Source organism: Eurosta solidaginis, chromosome 4, assembly GCF_040869045.1.
Source record: "Eurosta solidaginis isolate ZX-2024a chromosome 4, ASM4086904v1, whole genome shotgun sequence".
In the NCBI taxonomy this organism is placed as follows: domain Eukaryota; kingdom Metazoa; phylum Arthropoda; class Insecta; order Diptera; family Tephritidae; genus Eurosta; species Eurosta solidaginis.
In genome coordinates this window covers 13,341,982-13,358,505 of record NC_090322.1, presented here as the reverse complement: position 1 = coordinate 13,358,505, position 16,524 = coordinate 13,341,982, and the positions used below count along the sequence as shown (strand labels likewise).

General features: G+C 39.4%; 2 protein-coding genes across 6 annotated transcripts in view; one reads left to right on the top strand and one right to left on the bottom strand.

Annotated features, from left to right (window-relative positions):
* The window catches only part of LOC137249084 (kelch-like protein 4), an 84,866-nt gene that overhangs the window by 49,758 nt on the left and 18,584 nt on the right, over positions 1–16,524 (top strand). Inside the window, exon 1 of one of the 3 annotated variants that reach the window (XM_067780257.1) lies at positions 1,105–1,295. The exons of the other annotated variants lie outside the window; for them this stretch is intronic. The gene's annotated coding sequence lies outside the window, so the exon portion shown is untranslated. Of the gene's footprint in view, positions 1–1,104; positions 1,296–16,524 lie in introns of those variants that run through there. 3 annotated transcript variants of the gene reach the window in all.
* The window catches only part of LOC137249078 (kelch-like protein 5), a 49,593-nt gene that overhangs the window by 19,733 nt on the left and 13,336 nt on the right, over positions 1–16,524 (bottom strand). Inside the window, exons 7-8 of one of the 3 annotated variants that reach the window (XM_067780236.1) lie at positions 6,672–6,773; positions 5,844–6,614 (exon numbers count right to left, since the gene is read on the bottom strand). The exons of the other annotated variants lie outside the window; for them this stretch is intronic. Coding sequence (XP_067636337.1) covers positions 6,162–6,614; positions 6,672–6,773 — 555 coding nt within the window. The 3' untranslated portion in view covers positions 5,844–6,161. Of the gene's footprint in view, positions 1–5,843; positions 6,615–6,671; positions 6,774–16,524 lie in introns of those variants that run through there. 3 annotated transcript variants of the gene reach the window in all.

Here is a 16,524-nt window from a genome sequence, read left to right as displayed (position 1 = left end):
TTTGTCTTTTTTTTTTTTTTTTTTGGAGTTTGGTGTTTGTTGGCCAGAGAACTTGTCTCCACATGCCAGGTATTTCCTCTAAGATAAATTATTCAGATTAAATGATTTAATGGTTTACTCCAAGTACGATAAATTTTAAGTTTTTCAACTGTTTTAATTAATTTTTTGTCATGTCGATTCCCTCACTATCCGCCATTTTGTTCTCAACCGCATGAATAGCGTCCTTTTATAACACGCGGTTGAGCTGTGGGGAAACGAAATTGACGCAACGACGTTAAAAAACGAAGTGCATATTTTGTCTTATCTTCTAAATTGTATGGTGTGTGTATGTTTTTATATGTATAAATGCTTATATGTGTATGACAACTCATGATTTACATATTTATAACGAACTCAAGTTTGGAAATACGAACACTTGTTTACATTATTGTTTATTCGTACGTATACATATATATATGTACATGTGTGATCTATATTTTACGCAGTAGAGAAAAATAGAACATTCATGCATGTTTTTACCAGGCATCATTGTGAATGTTGACAAAGTGTGATCTCTTCTGCATAAACGTCAAAATTCCAAAGTGATTGGATCACCTGATTCGTATTTGACTATCGCTGTCTCATTCTGTATCTCTTTCTATCACCCGCTGAAGATGGGCGCCGCCATATTGAACAGCCTGTCAAAACTCTGAAAAGTAGCCATATTGAACAGCCTGTTAGGCAGTTGACAGATAAGAGATCACACTTTGTCATCATTCACAATGCCGGGCATGCTTAACCAACGAACCGTTACGTTAATTTGACGTTCTTTATACTAATTTCACACAGACGGCTTATTGAATAATAAAGGCAGTTTTCTACATTAAGACGCTTATTGAGCTCAATCTTCCCTACAAAATTCGAATCTATAATTATTTCATTAGTAGCTAATCGAATGCCTAATGAAGTCAAAAGCACAATGCAACTGTTGGCCGCGTTCCGCTTCTTAGTTTTTGGTGTGTTCAGTGCTTAAAAATGTCATTTGTCAAAGTAAATGTCATTGTCTGCATGGTGGAACGATACAAGGTGGCCGCATCGAACAGCTGATTATAACCTTTTTTATTTGATTTGATACATCAACTACGATTTTGACATTTGTCCATCGAATTTACAAGTACATGGAATTTTGTTTGTTTGTAGGTATGTCGCCATGCTCCCACCTTGTATCGTTCCGCCATGATTGTCTGTCTCATCGTTCATACTAATCGAGCAATTACTTCTGTGTGAAAGCAAAAAATTTACGATTTCATTAGCAGGTGAAATGAGATCATTAAGTTTCTGTGTGAAAACAGTATAACGTTAATAAACGAAACGAAATGACTTATCTTGTTTGGTTGATTTTCCGACAGGGTGGATAAATGATGTATATTGGAACGATTTTCCGTCATCCCTAGTCAAATTTGGTTTTGAGACAAACCGGTTTCGGCGTTGTGCCATCATCAGTGTCGAAATGACTTTGTTTCGTTTATTAACGTTAATTATCGTAACGAAATGATATCGGTTCGTTGGTTAAGCATGCCTGGTTTTTACAAATGGTTGCTAGTCAGCCTATAAGATAAGCGATATGAGATCATTTGTATGTATGTGTGTTGTATATTGTGGCGCGTCATTAGCGTCGTCGCATAGAAATTGACAAAGCCTACTGCGATTTATATAATTATATGTACGTGGGACCGAGATGCATATGTGCAAATACATAAATAAGGGTTGTTTAAAATGATATTTACGTACTAAGGCGACGAGCTTAAGCTGGAGACATTGGTGCTTTATCGGTAACCGTATCGGTAACCTTATAACAGCTGATTCGACCAACCTTATGAGAAGCAATGCAATCGATTATTGGTGCCGCTAAGGTCGTAACCGTATCGTAGCCAACCAATTGGGTTTTGGTTTAAGCTGGAGACATTGGTGCTTTATCGGTAACCGTATCGGTAACCTTATAACAGCTGATTCGACCAATCTTATGAGAATCAATGCAATCGATTATTGGTGCCGCTAAGGTCGTAACCGTATCGTAGCCAACCAATTAGGTTTTGGTTGCCGTCGTAACGATAAACAGCTGATTACGTTAGGGATACGGATACAGCGATACGACATACGGCACCAATGACTCCAGCTTTACCGTCGTAACGATAAACAGCTGATTACGTTAGGGATACGGATACAGCGATACGACATACGGCACCAATGACTCCGGCTTTAAGCGGGAGTCATTGGTGCCGTTTGTCGTATCGCTGTAGTCGTACCCCTAACGTAATCAGCTGTTTATCGTTACGACGGCAAACCAAAAACCAATTGGTTGGCTACGATACGGTTACGACCTTAGCGGCACCAATAATCGATTGCATTGATTCCCATAAGGTTGATCGAATCAGCTGTTATAAGGTTACCGATACGGTTACCGATAAAGCACCAATGGCTCCAGCTTTATGCGCAAACAGACTAGACACGAGCCGAATTGGACGATGCAAAAATCTGACGCCAACGGACATATATAACGAACATTGTGAATTAATTACGAATGCAGTATTTGACACTATATACTAACGGGAATAAGAATGTACGCCAATAGCATGAACCAACTTGACTGATGCAACAATCTGAGACGCCTACATATACATATGTATACCGAATACAGTACTTACAAGTTATACTACTCCGATTATGAATATGCGCGAACAAACATGGCACGAGCCAAATTGGCTGTTGCATATATTTATGACGCTACCACATATATATAAAGAGTGCTGCGCGTTCCGAATACAGTACACGCCAGTAAAGCAAGACCTTGCCGTACAGTGGGCACTGCTATACTGTCTTTTTTCCACCTTTGTCATTCCCGAAAAATGGAAAATGGCAAAGGTGGTCCCGCTACTAAAGCCTGGTAAACCAGCTAACATAGGAGAGTCATATCGCCCGATATCTCTCCTATCGCCAGTAGCCAAGACGCTTGAAGCCATTTTGCTCCTCTACTTCAAAGCAAATTTGTAGCTAGGCTGTCATCAGCATGGCTTCAGAAAACTCCATAGCACCACCACCGCGCTAAATGCCATTAGCACCCAGATAAATTGTGGTTAAATCAAAAGTCCCACCATAGAACAGTACTCGTTGCGCTAGACCTATTAAAAGCTTTTGATACGGTCAACCATGGCACGTTACTGCAAGACCTGGAAGGGTCTACCCTTCCCCCATGTCTTAAAAGGTCGACCGCAAATTATCTGCATGGTCGGCAGGCATCGGTGCAATTGAGAAACGAAACATCAAAGCCAAGAAGAATTAAACAAGGGATGCCACAGGGTGGTGTCCTATCCTCACTTTTGTTTAATTTCTAATTTCTAATATCAAAAATATCTTCGCCACCGGAAGAAGTTACTATCGTTTCTTACGCCGATGACTGCACAATAATGACCACAGGCCCGGGCCCACAGATCGATGGGCTTTGCAACAGAATAAACGGCTACCTCCCTGATCTCTCCAGTTTTTTCGCCTCGCGAAACCTGGGGTGGCTTTCCGTAATTCGATAGTCGACACTCGTTGATTCGATACTTCAAGTCGATATCGAACGCTCGATGATGCCATTTTAGTTCCCGTATCTTGGTATGATCTCTTTCGTTTGCAGATTTCAAAGGGTGTTTAGAAATTTTTTGGAGCTATCAAAATATTTTCTTTTATAAATAGCGTTTGTTTCTTAATCTCTGAAGAAAAAATCATTCCCTAAATAATCACCAAAGCATAAAATTATAACTTTCAAAAAGGCAATTCGACACCTAATTTGGTATCGAACAGTTTGTATCGAACGTTCGATACGACGAGTCGACAATTTGTGTTACGGAAAGCGAAAACGATTATTTTATAGTCGTTCTTGATCGATATCGAATTACGGAAAGCCACCCCTGGCACCGACTAAATCATCCGCAAACCTATTTACAACTTGGGCGTCCCAAATGTCGACCATTTTCAACATCCACGTCGATGGCACTACGCTACCGACTGTCCTACACCCCAAAATCTTGGGTGTGACGTTTAATCAGGATCTAGATTTTGGTGATCACGCAGCCGCAATTGTACCGAACATCCAGAGCCGTAACAAAATCCTCAAATCCCTCGCTGGCAGTACTTGGGGAAAAGATAAAGAAACGCTCATGACTACATACAAAACAATTAGCCAGCCGATTAGGTGCTACGCGTCCCCCATATGGTCGCCAAGCCTAAAAATCACCCACTGGAAGAAACTACAGGCCTGCCAAAATACTGCTCTCAGAATCGCCACGGGCTGTCTTCTTATGTCCCAGAACACCATCTGCATAATGAGGCGAGAATACTACCCATCAGGGAGAGAAATGAGATGCTGACCAAACAGTTCCTGTTGAATACCCAGAAACCTGGGCATCCCAACAGGTATCTGATTGATGAGCCAACACCGCCTAGGGGATTAAGGAGTCATCTCCGAAGCATTATGAGGAAACACGGCACCTGAGAACTCAGCCGTATGAAGCCAGAAAACACAAGCAGGTCCTCAGTGAACACTAATAACAGGCGTCAGACCTTTATGACAGGAATTGCCCGGTGAATCCAGTACTCAAAGAACAGTACCCAAAACTTGCGGAAGAGGAACGCACACTTCCCAGGGAAACGCGAGTCACTCTAGCTCAACTTTGATCGGGATACTGTAACAGGTTAAACTCTTACCTATCCAGAATCAACCCGGACATACAAAATGTATTCCCTGCTTGCAATATGTCCCCACATGACACCAACCATCTATTTAATTGTAATGTGGAACCAACTGCTGTAACACCCCTCTCATTATGGTCCACCTCTGTTGAAACAGTAAGTTTCCTTGGACTCCCGTTAGAGGATATTGATGAAATTTGTGATCGGTCGGACCTATTGGATGGGGCGAAGCACCGCTACAACAACAACAACAACTCCAAAGCCTTCGACTCTGTCGACCATACCCTACTATGTGAGAAGCTAAAAATCATGTTTAATTTCTTGAGTCACGCAACCAATCTAATCAGTTCTTATCTAGACGGCAGCACCCAGGCGGTATGTATAGATAGTAGAAAGTCAAACTTGTTAGACGTTTTGCGAGGTGGTCCCCAAGGTTCAATCTCGGGTCCTTTGTTATTTGTATTGTACATTAATGACATGCCTAGTGTTCTCAAGTATTGCGACGTCCACATCTACGCTGACGATGTTCAATTGTATACGTGCTGTCCTGTCGATTGTACCAGTTTGTGTATAAGTAGCTGCAGTCACGATCTGGGCTAAATGGTGCATGGGCTACTATGAACGGCCTATGTCTAAATCCTCGAAAGTCGAAATGTATCGTCATTCGTAGAAAACCGCTAGCTACAAATGCATTAGATAATATTATGTTCGAAAACTCTGTTATAGAATATGTTGACGCAAGAAATCTTGGTATAGTTTTTAACAAAACATTGACATGGAAAGACCATATCTTTACTACGGTAGGAAAAGAGTACGGAATGATCCGTCACTTCGATCCGTCTTTGGAACTCCCTTCCAACTAGAATACGGCAAATAAGTTAGGTTTTTATAACTGACTCACATTTCCTTCCATAACTTATGTACTTTACTGATTTCTTATCCTGCTTTTCTCACCACCTTGAACCTTCTCTAAGGATTAAACTTATTACCGTACTACTACTGCAAGTTCTCCTTTAACCTTAATTTCTGTTCTTCATCCCTAGGATAAGCTCCATTAAAATATATTTGAATGAAAATGCCTTATCAGTTATCTATTACCCGTTGTTAATTAATTAGTTAATTCATTGTCATATTTTTAAATATAAATTTTTTATTTATTTTTTTTTTTTTTTCTGTTTTGACTAGCACTTTAAAATAATTTTGTCAAATTGTCAAAGTTTTTATTTGTTAAGGCAGTCACTCGATACTTTGCAACAACAAAGCAACCAATTCATGCCGAATGTTTTCTCAAGGAAGTTTTGGTTAGTTTTCTTAAACTGCATCCTATATATTTATGCGGTGAAGTGTCTCTGCATAATTGCGATTTTCGGAAAGAGAATTAAATATTTAATTTAACGCAATCATTAAAATAAACACAAATGCGCCATAAAAATGTATAGAAGGCATTTTTATAAATATATACCTATAACATCAAGTAATTTGCCAAAGTATCGAGTGTCGGCTCTTGACAAATAAGAACTCTTTGGAACTGGTGTACTGGGATAATTAAATAAAATTAAAAGAAAAATTAAATAAGATACAGATACAAATACAAATACAAAAACAAATACAAATTTGAAACTGAAACGCACTTCCCCAGAACCGCCAAATATAGTACCCGGGACTGCTTTGATTCTCAAAGGCTGCTCGATCGCTTTAAGGTTAAGTAAATCATGCGGTACAGTAAAACAATAGTAATTGCCAGCCAAAGGTATTGGTGCCTTATCCATCCATTTATCATTTTGTTCATCGTAAACTGAAACAGAATTCTTATATCCAATGGCAGATCCACAAACAGCCCAAAATTGATTTTGGATTGAAATGCAACCCACCCCTCCACAGACAATGCTCAACGGGGAAATCTTCAAAAATAATAACTTGAGTTAAGGTTTTTAGAAACAATAAGTATTTCAACAAACCAGAGTCCACTCATCATTCTGAGGATTGTAACGTTCCACCGTTGTAAAATATTTTAAATCCCAGCCACCAACAACAAATATTTGTCCATTGTGCACAGCTGCCTGTAATGTAATACGTATGTATGTATGTATAAATTGATTATTTAGATGATTCTGAATGTGGTCGAAAGGTTTGCTGAACCATTAATTTTTTAAAGCACTCCATTACACTATAAAAATATATAAAATAAGCATTTTGTTTAGAAAAAGTAAAAAACCGAATGCCAATATTTACCAATCGTTTTCCAAAATTTTGCTATGTAATTTTGAGTTTTGCATTATAAAATCAACTCACTCGCTAAGTTTCTGTACTTTATCAGTATTTGTCAATGAGTTATATAATTTTAATAAAATTTCGATACCGAAAAAGTGGGCGTGGTTATAATCGATTTCGTTCATTTTTAATACCAATGTGAATAAAAATCAAATAAATAGTTGAAGCTATTTACCTCCAAGGACGTATCTTCCTTACCTCTTTCAATTTGAGTCGTACTTCTTTTTAATTTTTCCTACAAATTGGCGGGACAGGACCTACATGTTTTATGCCGACTCTGAATGGCATCTGTAAGGCAAATGAAGTTTCACCGAGAAGCTTTCAATGGTAGAAATACGCTCGGAGTGTTTATCAAACCATTGCCAAGCGCCGACACAGCTTAGACAAACTTTTTTCTAAATTTTTGTTGACTTGTCCAGGACTTGAACCCATGGTGGGTCGAGATCGCTTCCACCACACCACGGAGGCCGCCTATAGGAATATTTTGATTTGAAATATGTCAATTTTGAAGTTCGTTTTGATAGAACTTGTGATATTCGTTTAATCGAATATTCGAATGCTTTAATAACCGATTTTAAGAATTCGAATAGTTAAAATTAAATAATCGTATAAAAAAATGTAAGGCGCCATAACCTACGAAGACATTTTGGGCCGAGCTTCTCTTCCAATTTGTGTCGTTCCCCTTTTAATTTTTCCTACAAATCGGCGGGAGAGGTTCTGCATGCTTTATGCCAACTAGGAACGGCATCTGCAAGGCAGAAAAGTTTTCTACTGAGAAGCTATTAATGGCAGAAAAACGGAAAAGTACGCTTCCACACCACGGCGGCCGCAGTAATCGTTTATCGTCGATTATTCGATTATTTGCTTTTTAACGATTATTCGAATAATCGCTGTTGAAAGATTATTCGATTGTTGAAATTCATATACATAAGTATATGCATAAAAATTTAATAGTAATCACCCTTATCGCGAAGTTCACGCGGAAAAGTGTTCGCCTTCACTTTTTTTGTTTGGGTGAACTTTTTTCGCCTATCGGCAATTTCGGGCGAACAAAAGTTCACTTCGAAACAGCTGATGCTCTATTGCGATAAACAAATAATTTATTTGCAATTGTGTAAATTTTGTAAACAAGCATATATTTCATTAAAATATCGCAAAAATAGAGATAAAAAATTTATAAAAAAATGTTTAGTATCGCACTTAGGTTGGTATTGATTGAGCGCGAGGAGAATATAAATGTGAATTTATTAATCCGGAGGCAATTAAGAGACAGTTCTAACTCTTTGGAGCTAAGTGATTCTCTGTAAGTTAAAAATTAATATTTTCAGCACTTTTGAATAACAAATTAACTTCTTTTCAACTAGTTTTCGGCAATGTTACAGGCTAAACAAGCCGCCATTCAAATATTTGTTAGATATTCTTACCAACTCCTTGCCACCATTGAAGCAAAAATTTGGAGTTCCACCAATTGTAAAGTTGAGCGCATGTGTTCATTTTATCGCAGAGGGAAGACACCAAAAAGGCGTTGGAAAGGACCATGAGGTGGGTCTTAGCCAATCTTGTTTCAGTGAGGTTCTTTCAGAGGTGCTCAACATTTTGGAACCGTTGCTTTCTGCACAATGGATAACTTGGCTGACTGATACGTTGTCATAGAAAATAGAATTTACATACTTAGTGTTGTCGCAATACTATTAATCCCCAAATGTAAAAATGAAATACAACCCTGCACAAATTTGAGTATTCTTATTCGAATTTTCTATTTGATCAAATAATAAAATGTATGTTCAAATCCTCTCAATTTATATGTCAACTTCCAATACTTGCAATTAATCTTTATATACTTACAATACATGTACCAACACATAAATGAAATTCAAATTATACATATGTATCAACTGAAACGAACATTCTATGAAACGAAATGTCCATTCGCGGAAAAATTTCATAGAAGAGAACATCAAATTTCTTTAACACGCACACGGAAATCAAATTGAATAAATTGATCAATAACTTTTTATTTGGTTAGTTTTCTTTGTGGGCATTTTTGTCTACATTTGTTTAAAGAAATTTGTTCTCTATATCGCGTACTAAAGTTTAAATGTTTACGAGATTACAAAAAAGGAAAATTACAAAAAGCCAGGAGTCATTGAGTGACAAGTCGCAGTACGATTCATCAAGCGAGATGGAAGAACAGCAAGCTGACCAGTCAGGAGGTGCGGAGAATTTAGCGGGTGCTTCAGTCGTTGCCATTGCCAGTGACCAAATCGCATTGTTGGTTTCTGGCATTGCGTCATTGCAAGCATGTGTAGAAGCGCTGCGAAGTGATGCAATTGGTAACAGGCAAGAAATCGGAGTCAGCTTTGTCAACGCTGCAACTCCCGAAACCATGAAGTCGCCAACGCAAACGTCAACGTATATGCAAGCGCAGTCAGCGCAAAATCAATCACAAATGCCAGCATATATGCAAGCGCAGTCAGCGCAAAATCAGTCACAAATGCCAGCGTATATGCAAGCGCAGTCAGCGCAAAATCAGTCACAAATGCCAGCGTATATGCAAGCGCAGTCAGCCCAAAATCAGTCACAAATGCCAGCGTATATGCAAGCGCAGTCAGCGCAAAATCAGTCACAAATGCCAGCGTATATACAAGCGCAGTCAGCGCAAAATCAGTCACAAATGCCAGCGTATATGCAAGCGCAGTCAGCGCAAAATCAGTCACAAATGCCAGCGTATATGCAAGCGCAGTCAGCGCAAAATCAGTCACAAATGCCAGCGTCTATGCAAGCGCAGTCAGCGCAAAATCAATCGCAAATGTCAACGTCAAGTCATGCGCATTTATTATCGCAAAATCAGCCGTCAATACAACAACAAGAAAGAATTCAGCCGACACCATCATCAACACATATGCCGCTAACGCCAACGCAAACGCCTACCATGAACAGCGCCGCCTTAACTTTCATGGATAATTCTGCCGTCAAGCTATTTCCATTGCCAAATTTCGATGGCAATCCAGAAGATTGGCCTTTGTTTTTGGCCAATTATAATGATACAACAAATGAATTCCATTATAGCAACAGGCAGAACCTAATGCGCCTTCACAAAGCGCTGCAAGGTGCTGCTAAGAGAGCCGTCACGTCGTTGCTTATCTACCCCGAAGATGTTCCACGGGTCATTCAGGAGTTGGAATTCAACTTCGGTCGTCCGGAATTACTAATTAAAGCACAACTGCAAAAAGTACAACGATTTCAGCCTATAAACGAGAATCACTTAGATCAAATATTGGATTTCTCGAATCGCGTCAGAAATATTATTGCGTTTTTTAAATCAGCTAGGTGTTCACATCATTTAATGAACCCTACGCTACTCGAATGTTTAGTTGGGAAGTTACCGCCATCCAAGCAGTATGAATGGAGCCAAAGAGCAGCAACTATTGTACCTTTTCCAACAGTGGAAAACTTTGGTGAGTGGTTAAGTGAAATAGCTAAAGTCGTTTCTTTATTGCCAGGAGTGTCAGATGTCTCGCTTCGGACTATTCAAGCCAACGTATCGCAGTCAACGTCGACTGCGCAGTCACGCACAGTAACACGTCACAATGGATCTGCTACAAATTCTACACGCAGAGTCCTGTATAATAACGAGGTACAGTCTGAAACGAAAGGTACATGCATAAAGTGTGGACAGTCACACAAACTAGAAGATTGTCGTCAGTTTCTATCGGGTGATATACCAACAAAATGGAGTTTTGTCAAAAACAACAGATTATGCTTTGGGTGTCTTCGTAAAGGGCATAGTCTGGGTAATTGTCGCCAACGTAAAGAATGTTCATATAATGGTTGTAAACGGATGCATCATAAGTTGTTGCATTTGGATGCATCTCAATTAGCTCCAACCCCTGAAGAAGTGCAACGTGTATTAAATTGTCATGATGATAAACAATCAACGCTTTTTAAGATATTGCCAATAACATTGTCTGGGCCAAACGGAAGTATATCTGTATATGCAATGTTTGATGAGGGTTCATCTATCACTCTTTTAGAAGAGAACGTCGCTAACACATTAGGTCTACGTGGTCAAACCATACCTCTGACTTTGCAATGGTATGGTGAGAGTCAGGTTAAAGAAAATTCTAGAAAGGTTTCAGTCACAATTAAGGGTAGTTATGCCGAATATAATATTAAAAATGTTCACACGGTAAGGTCGCTTAATTTACCAATCCAGTCGTTTGAAAAAGAAAAGTTTGCTCACCTTCAGTCGTTGCCCGTAACAAGCTATTATAATGCCAAACCTGTAGTTTTACTGGGTCTCGACAATAGTTATTTGGGTATTTCCAATAAAACGGTCGATGCAGGACCAAACAAGCCTATCGCAATAGCAACTCAGTTGGGGTGGGTAGTATATGGACCACTCAAGCAAAGCCAAGAGAAATGCATCCACGCGTGTTGCATGTCCACAAGAAACAGTCATTACAAGAGTTGCATAAACTGGTGAGTGAGTACTACTCAGTTGATAGTTTTGGTGTACGTAGCACTAACATTATATTGGAGTCCGATGACAATCGACGTGCCAGAGTGATTTTAGAAGAAACAACGAAAGAGTTGGATCAAAAATACGAAGTTGGATTGTTGTGGCGCAGTGATCACACAACACTTCCATTTAGTTTTGACATGGCATATCAGCGCTTGAGAAACCTAGAGTCGCGTATGTCAAAAGATAGTAATTTCAACACAAGATATAGAAGCGAAATTGAGAAGTATGTTCAAAAAGGGTATGCTAGGTTATTGTCGCGAGATGAGGTTGCACAAACAAGTCCAACCACATGGTATTTGCCACATTTTGGGGTAGTAAATCCACATAAGCCCAACAAGCTTCGAATTGTGTTTGACGCAGCCGCTGCCACATCCAATGTTTCACTTAATTCGGCTTTGCTCAAAGGGCCGGAACATGCACAGTCACTTATCGCCGTAATATACAAATTCCGTCAAGGCTCTGTAGCAGTAGCGGCCGATATACAAGAGATGTTTTCCCAAGTAGCCATAAGGGATGTCGATCAGAACTCACAGCGATTTTTGTGGCGTGATGGGGATTCGTCAGAGCCCGTTCGAGTATACGTAATGCAATCCATGATTTTCGGAGCCGTGTGCTCGCCATGCTGTGCAGAATATATTAAAAATTTTAACGCCATGAAATATGAGTCTGTTATGCCACGAGGAGCCACCGTCGTTGTTAATAATATGTATGTCGACGATTTGGTAGTCAGTTTTGCGAACTCAGTCGAAGCTGAGGAAGTCGTAAGAGAAGTTATATATATCAACTCAGCAGCAGGTTTCAAATTGCGGAACTTCGTGTCAAATGACAAATCTTTACAAATCAAACTGGGGAGAGAAGGTGACACATCCGTAACATATGTTGATATGGAACATAAATCAGCTGCCGATAAAGTTTTGGGCATGTTTTGGAATACCCTTAACGACACCTTCGAATTCCATGTTAAATTTCACAAAATTTCACGTGATGTACTAAATTGCAAACGACCGCATACGAAAAGAGAACTTCTCGGTATTGTTATGGCCATTTACGATCCGTTTGGATTTCTCGCAAATATAACAATATACATCAAACTTTTGCAACAGTCACTCTGGAGATATCAAATCGAATGGGATGAGCCACTGCCACAACAACTTAACATTAAATGGACGTCATGGTGGGAGTTTTTCCAAAAGGTATCGAGTTTCTCTGTCCCACGCTGCTATTCTGAAAGATTAATGTCAGCCAATGAGATTCAACTGCATGTGTTTGTCGACGCGAGTTTCAGCGCCTACGCAGCTGTAGCATATTGGCGAATAAAAACAGGTAGCAATGTGGATGTCGTCTTCGTCGCAGCTGAGTCAAGATGCGCTCCTGTAAAGGGTATGACAGTCCCTCGTTTGGAATTACAGGCGGCAGTTCTTGGAGGCCGTTTGCATAAATCCATAATTGAATGCCATGACGTAAACATTGATCGTGTTGTTTTCTGGAGTGATTCCAAAACTGTTTTACTCTGGATTAAGTCCACCACTAGAGAGTATAAACAGTTCGTCGCCAGCAGAATCGCAGAGATTTTGTCCACCACTATGTCGTCTCAATGGAGGTGGTTGTCAACAGCGCTTAATGTAGCAGATGATGCTACTCGAGGTAAACTAGTACCACAGTTTGATCCAAATCACAGATGGCTAAAGGGTCCAGCGTTTCTACAATTGGAAGAAGAAGAATGGCCACAAGAACTAGCAGATTTCGTACCAAATGATTGTGCCGCAGAGGAGAAGAGGACCTGCCTAGTCCTGACATCGCCAAAGGATGAGTATATAATTAATTTTAAAAAATTTTCTTCTTATTTGAAGGTTCTCAGAGTCATGAGCTGGGTACAACGCTTCATTTCCAACGGCAGACACCGGTGCCGACGTATCGGAGAACTCAAAGCCTCAGAAATAGCAGAAGCAGAAAAAACACTGTGTCGCCGCGTACAGGAGGAATGCTTCGCCAGCGAATTCGCCGAACTACGCTCAAAACAAAACGTATCTAAGTCCAGTCACATATATGCATTAACGCCTTTCGTCGATGATGATGGTCTTCTAAAGGTTAATGGTAGAATCGACGCAGCATACTGCCTTCCTGTTTCAGCACGTCGCCCCATCATTTTGCCACAACATCACTATTTTACACGTTTAGTCGTCACATATTTGCATGAGAAATTTCACCATCAAAATGAAAGTCTTACGATAAATGAAGTTCGCCAAAAGTTCTGGGTACCACATGTTCGTTCAGTATTGAGTTCCGTCAAGCGATCGTACCTTATATGCCAAGCCAATGTCGCCAAGCCAAACACGCCAATGATGGGTCAGCTGCCAGCTGATCGTTTGACGCCTTTCGTCCGTCCGTTTAGCTACGTAGGTGTCGACTATTGTGGTCCATTTCAAATAACAATTGGTCGTCGTCGTGAAAAACGTTGGGTCGCACTTTTCACGTGTTTAACAGTCAGAGCCGTTCATCTGGAGGTGGCAGAAGACTTATCAACAGATGCGTTTTTAATTTGCCTACGAAATTTCGTCAACCGCCGAGGTATACCAATTCGACTACGTAGCGACAATGGGACAAACTTTATTGGTGCGCAGAAAATGTTAAAAGATGAAGAACGTTTATGGGACTTTACCCAGATTGAGAAAGAATGTGCAAAACGTGGCATCGAATGGATTTTTAATTGTCCTGCACATCCGTCCGCTGGAGGGTGCTGGGAAAGATTGGTCCAGTGTGTGAAACGGCTTTTGCAGAGAGTCTTAAAAGAGGAAGCTCCACGTCTCGAAACCTTTAGAAGCACATTGATTGAGGCCGAAAACATAATTAACAGTCGACCACTCACAGACGTCCCAATTTCACCCACGGATGAAGAGCCCATAACACCAAACCACTTTTTATTTGGTTGCCTAAATTCAACCCAAACGCCGACTAATGACGAAGAAAACGTTTGTTTGAGAAAACAATATCGAATAGCGCAAGCACTAAAAGACCGCCTTTGGAAAAGATGGACCTGCGAATATTTGCCAACATTATTGTGTCGTTCCAAATGGAAGGAACCAGTCGAGCCATTTAAGTGTGGCGATTTAGTAATAATATGCGACGCTAGTCTACCTCGTAGTCAATGGATAAAAGGGCGAATCAAAGAAGTAATAACAGCAAAAGATGGACAAGTGCGATCTGCAGTAGTCAAAACTAGTCACGGTGAGTTACGAAGACCAGCCAGCAAGCTAGCCGCTTTAAACGTTTGTGAATCTCCATAATGATTCACCTGGAGGTGGAATGTTGTCGCAATACTATTAATCCCCAAATGTAAAAATGAAATACAACCCTGCACAAATTTGAGTATTCTTATTCGAATTTTCTATTTGATCAAATAATAAAATGTATGTTCAAATCCTCCCAATTTATATGTCAACTTCCAATACTTGCAATTAATCTTTATATACTTACAATACATGTACCAACACATAAATGAAATTCAAATTATACATATGTATCAACTGAAACGAACATTCTATGAAACGAAATGTCCATTCGCGGAAAAATTTCATAGAAGAGAACATCAAATTTCTTTAACACGCACACGGAAATCAAATTGAATAAATTGATCAATAACTTTTTATTTGGTTAGTTTTCTTTGTGGGCATTTTTGTCTACACTTAGCAATACAGGAATTTCACTTTTTCCACTCAGCTTCCGATTGTGCTTTATTCATTGATTTATTTCTAACAATAAAAGAGTACCAAATTTCAAAACAAAAAATTATTTACATTTTGTTTTCCTCTCGTTCGCCTGTAAAATATAAGTGAACAAATTTGGGTTTCCCCGCTGTTCATTTCACCCGAACAAAGAGTTGCCGATAAGGTGAAATCTTTTTCGAATACGAAAAATTGTTCCGCCACCCTCTGCGATAGGGTGAACAAAAACTGTGAATATTTTCGGGTGAAAATAAAACTCGCGATAAGGGTGAATAATAGTATTTTAGTACTTTTTTTTCATTTCCGGATGGTTTAAGGAACCATTCGGAGTCACATTGGGTTGGTTGTAGGGACTATTTCGGGGCCACATGAGGACTATTTCGAGGTTTTTTTAGATCATTTGAGGACAGTTTCGCTATTCTTCCGGGGTCAATTTCGGGCCATTTCGTTATAACATAAGTATTATTTGATTCGGATTGGTTTTAGGGATTATTTTGAGGTCATTTCGGATCCACATGAGGATGGTTTGGGGTTATATTTCGGAATAGTTTTGTGGCTATTTCTAGAACATTTGGTTGTTCTTGCGTGGTCATTTCGGGGTCAATTTGTTGTAATTTCGTCATGACGTGGGGGTTCTCCCGGGGTAATGTGGGTATCACTAAGGCGCATATCCGGAGGGTTTTGGACTCTATGTTTGTTTATGCTTTCACCTCTTAACCCAACTTCTATTTTTTGACCTAACTTTCTCAAAATACAAATTTTTTTTTTTTTTTTTTTGTGACAAATGACTAGATAAAATCGAATATTCGATTTTGGTGAGGTATTCGAATAAGCGTTAATTTGGGAATAATCGAAACAAACCAACTATGCGAGTAGTTAATGTCGAATATTTGAATAATCGAACAGTTTTAAAAACTTTAAATTTTAATATAAAGAAGTCTATGTTGCGTTCCATTGAGACTTGAGCGAGATACGGATAGAAATTAAACATGCAAATGCAACAACAACGTTGTGATCCTGATATTTATCTGGTTCAACTTCTGATCCGTATAGCAGTTCTGTTCGTTTCGTTTTCTGTAGTAGATTTTTTGACAGCTAACCACTTTTGAGTTGGTAGCACTCATGGCTCAACTATATGGTTGGTTCATCTCTACAGCAACAACATACATTTGTTCAAATTTCCAAAATCAGAGTGTTGCTGTTAGCCGAATGGAACGGAATGAAAACATAAAACTTAGCAGCATTTTTATGTGGTAAGAAAATGTTGTAAATTCGTTGGTTTCATTTTAAGTT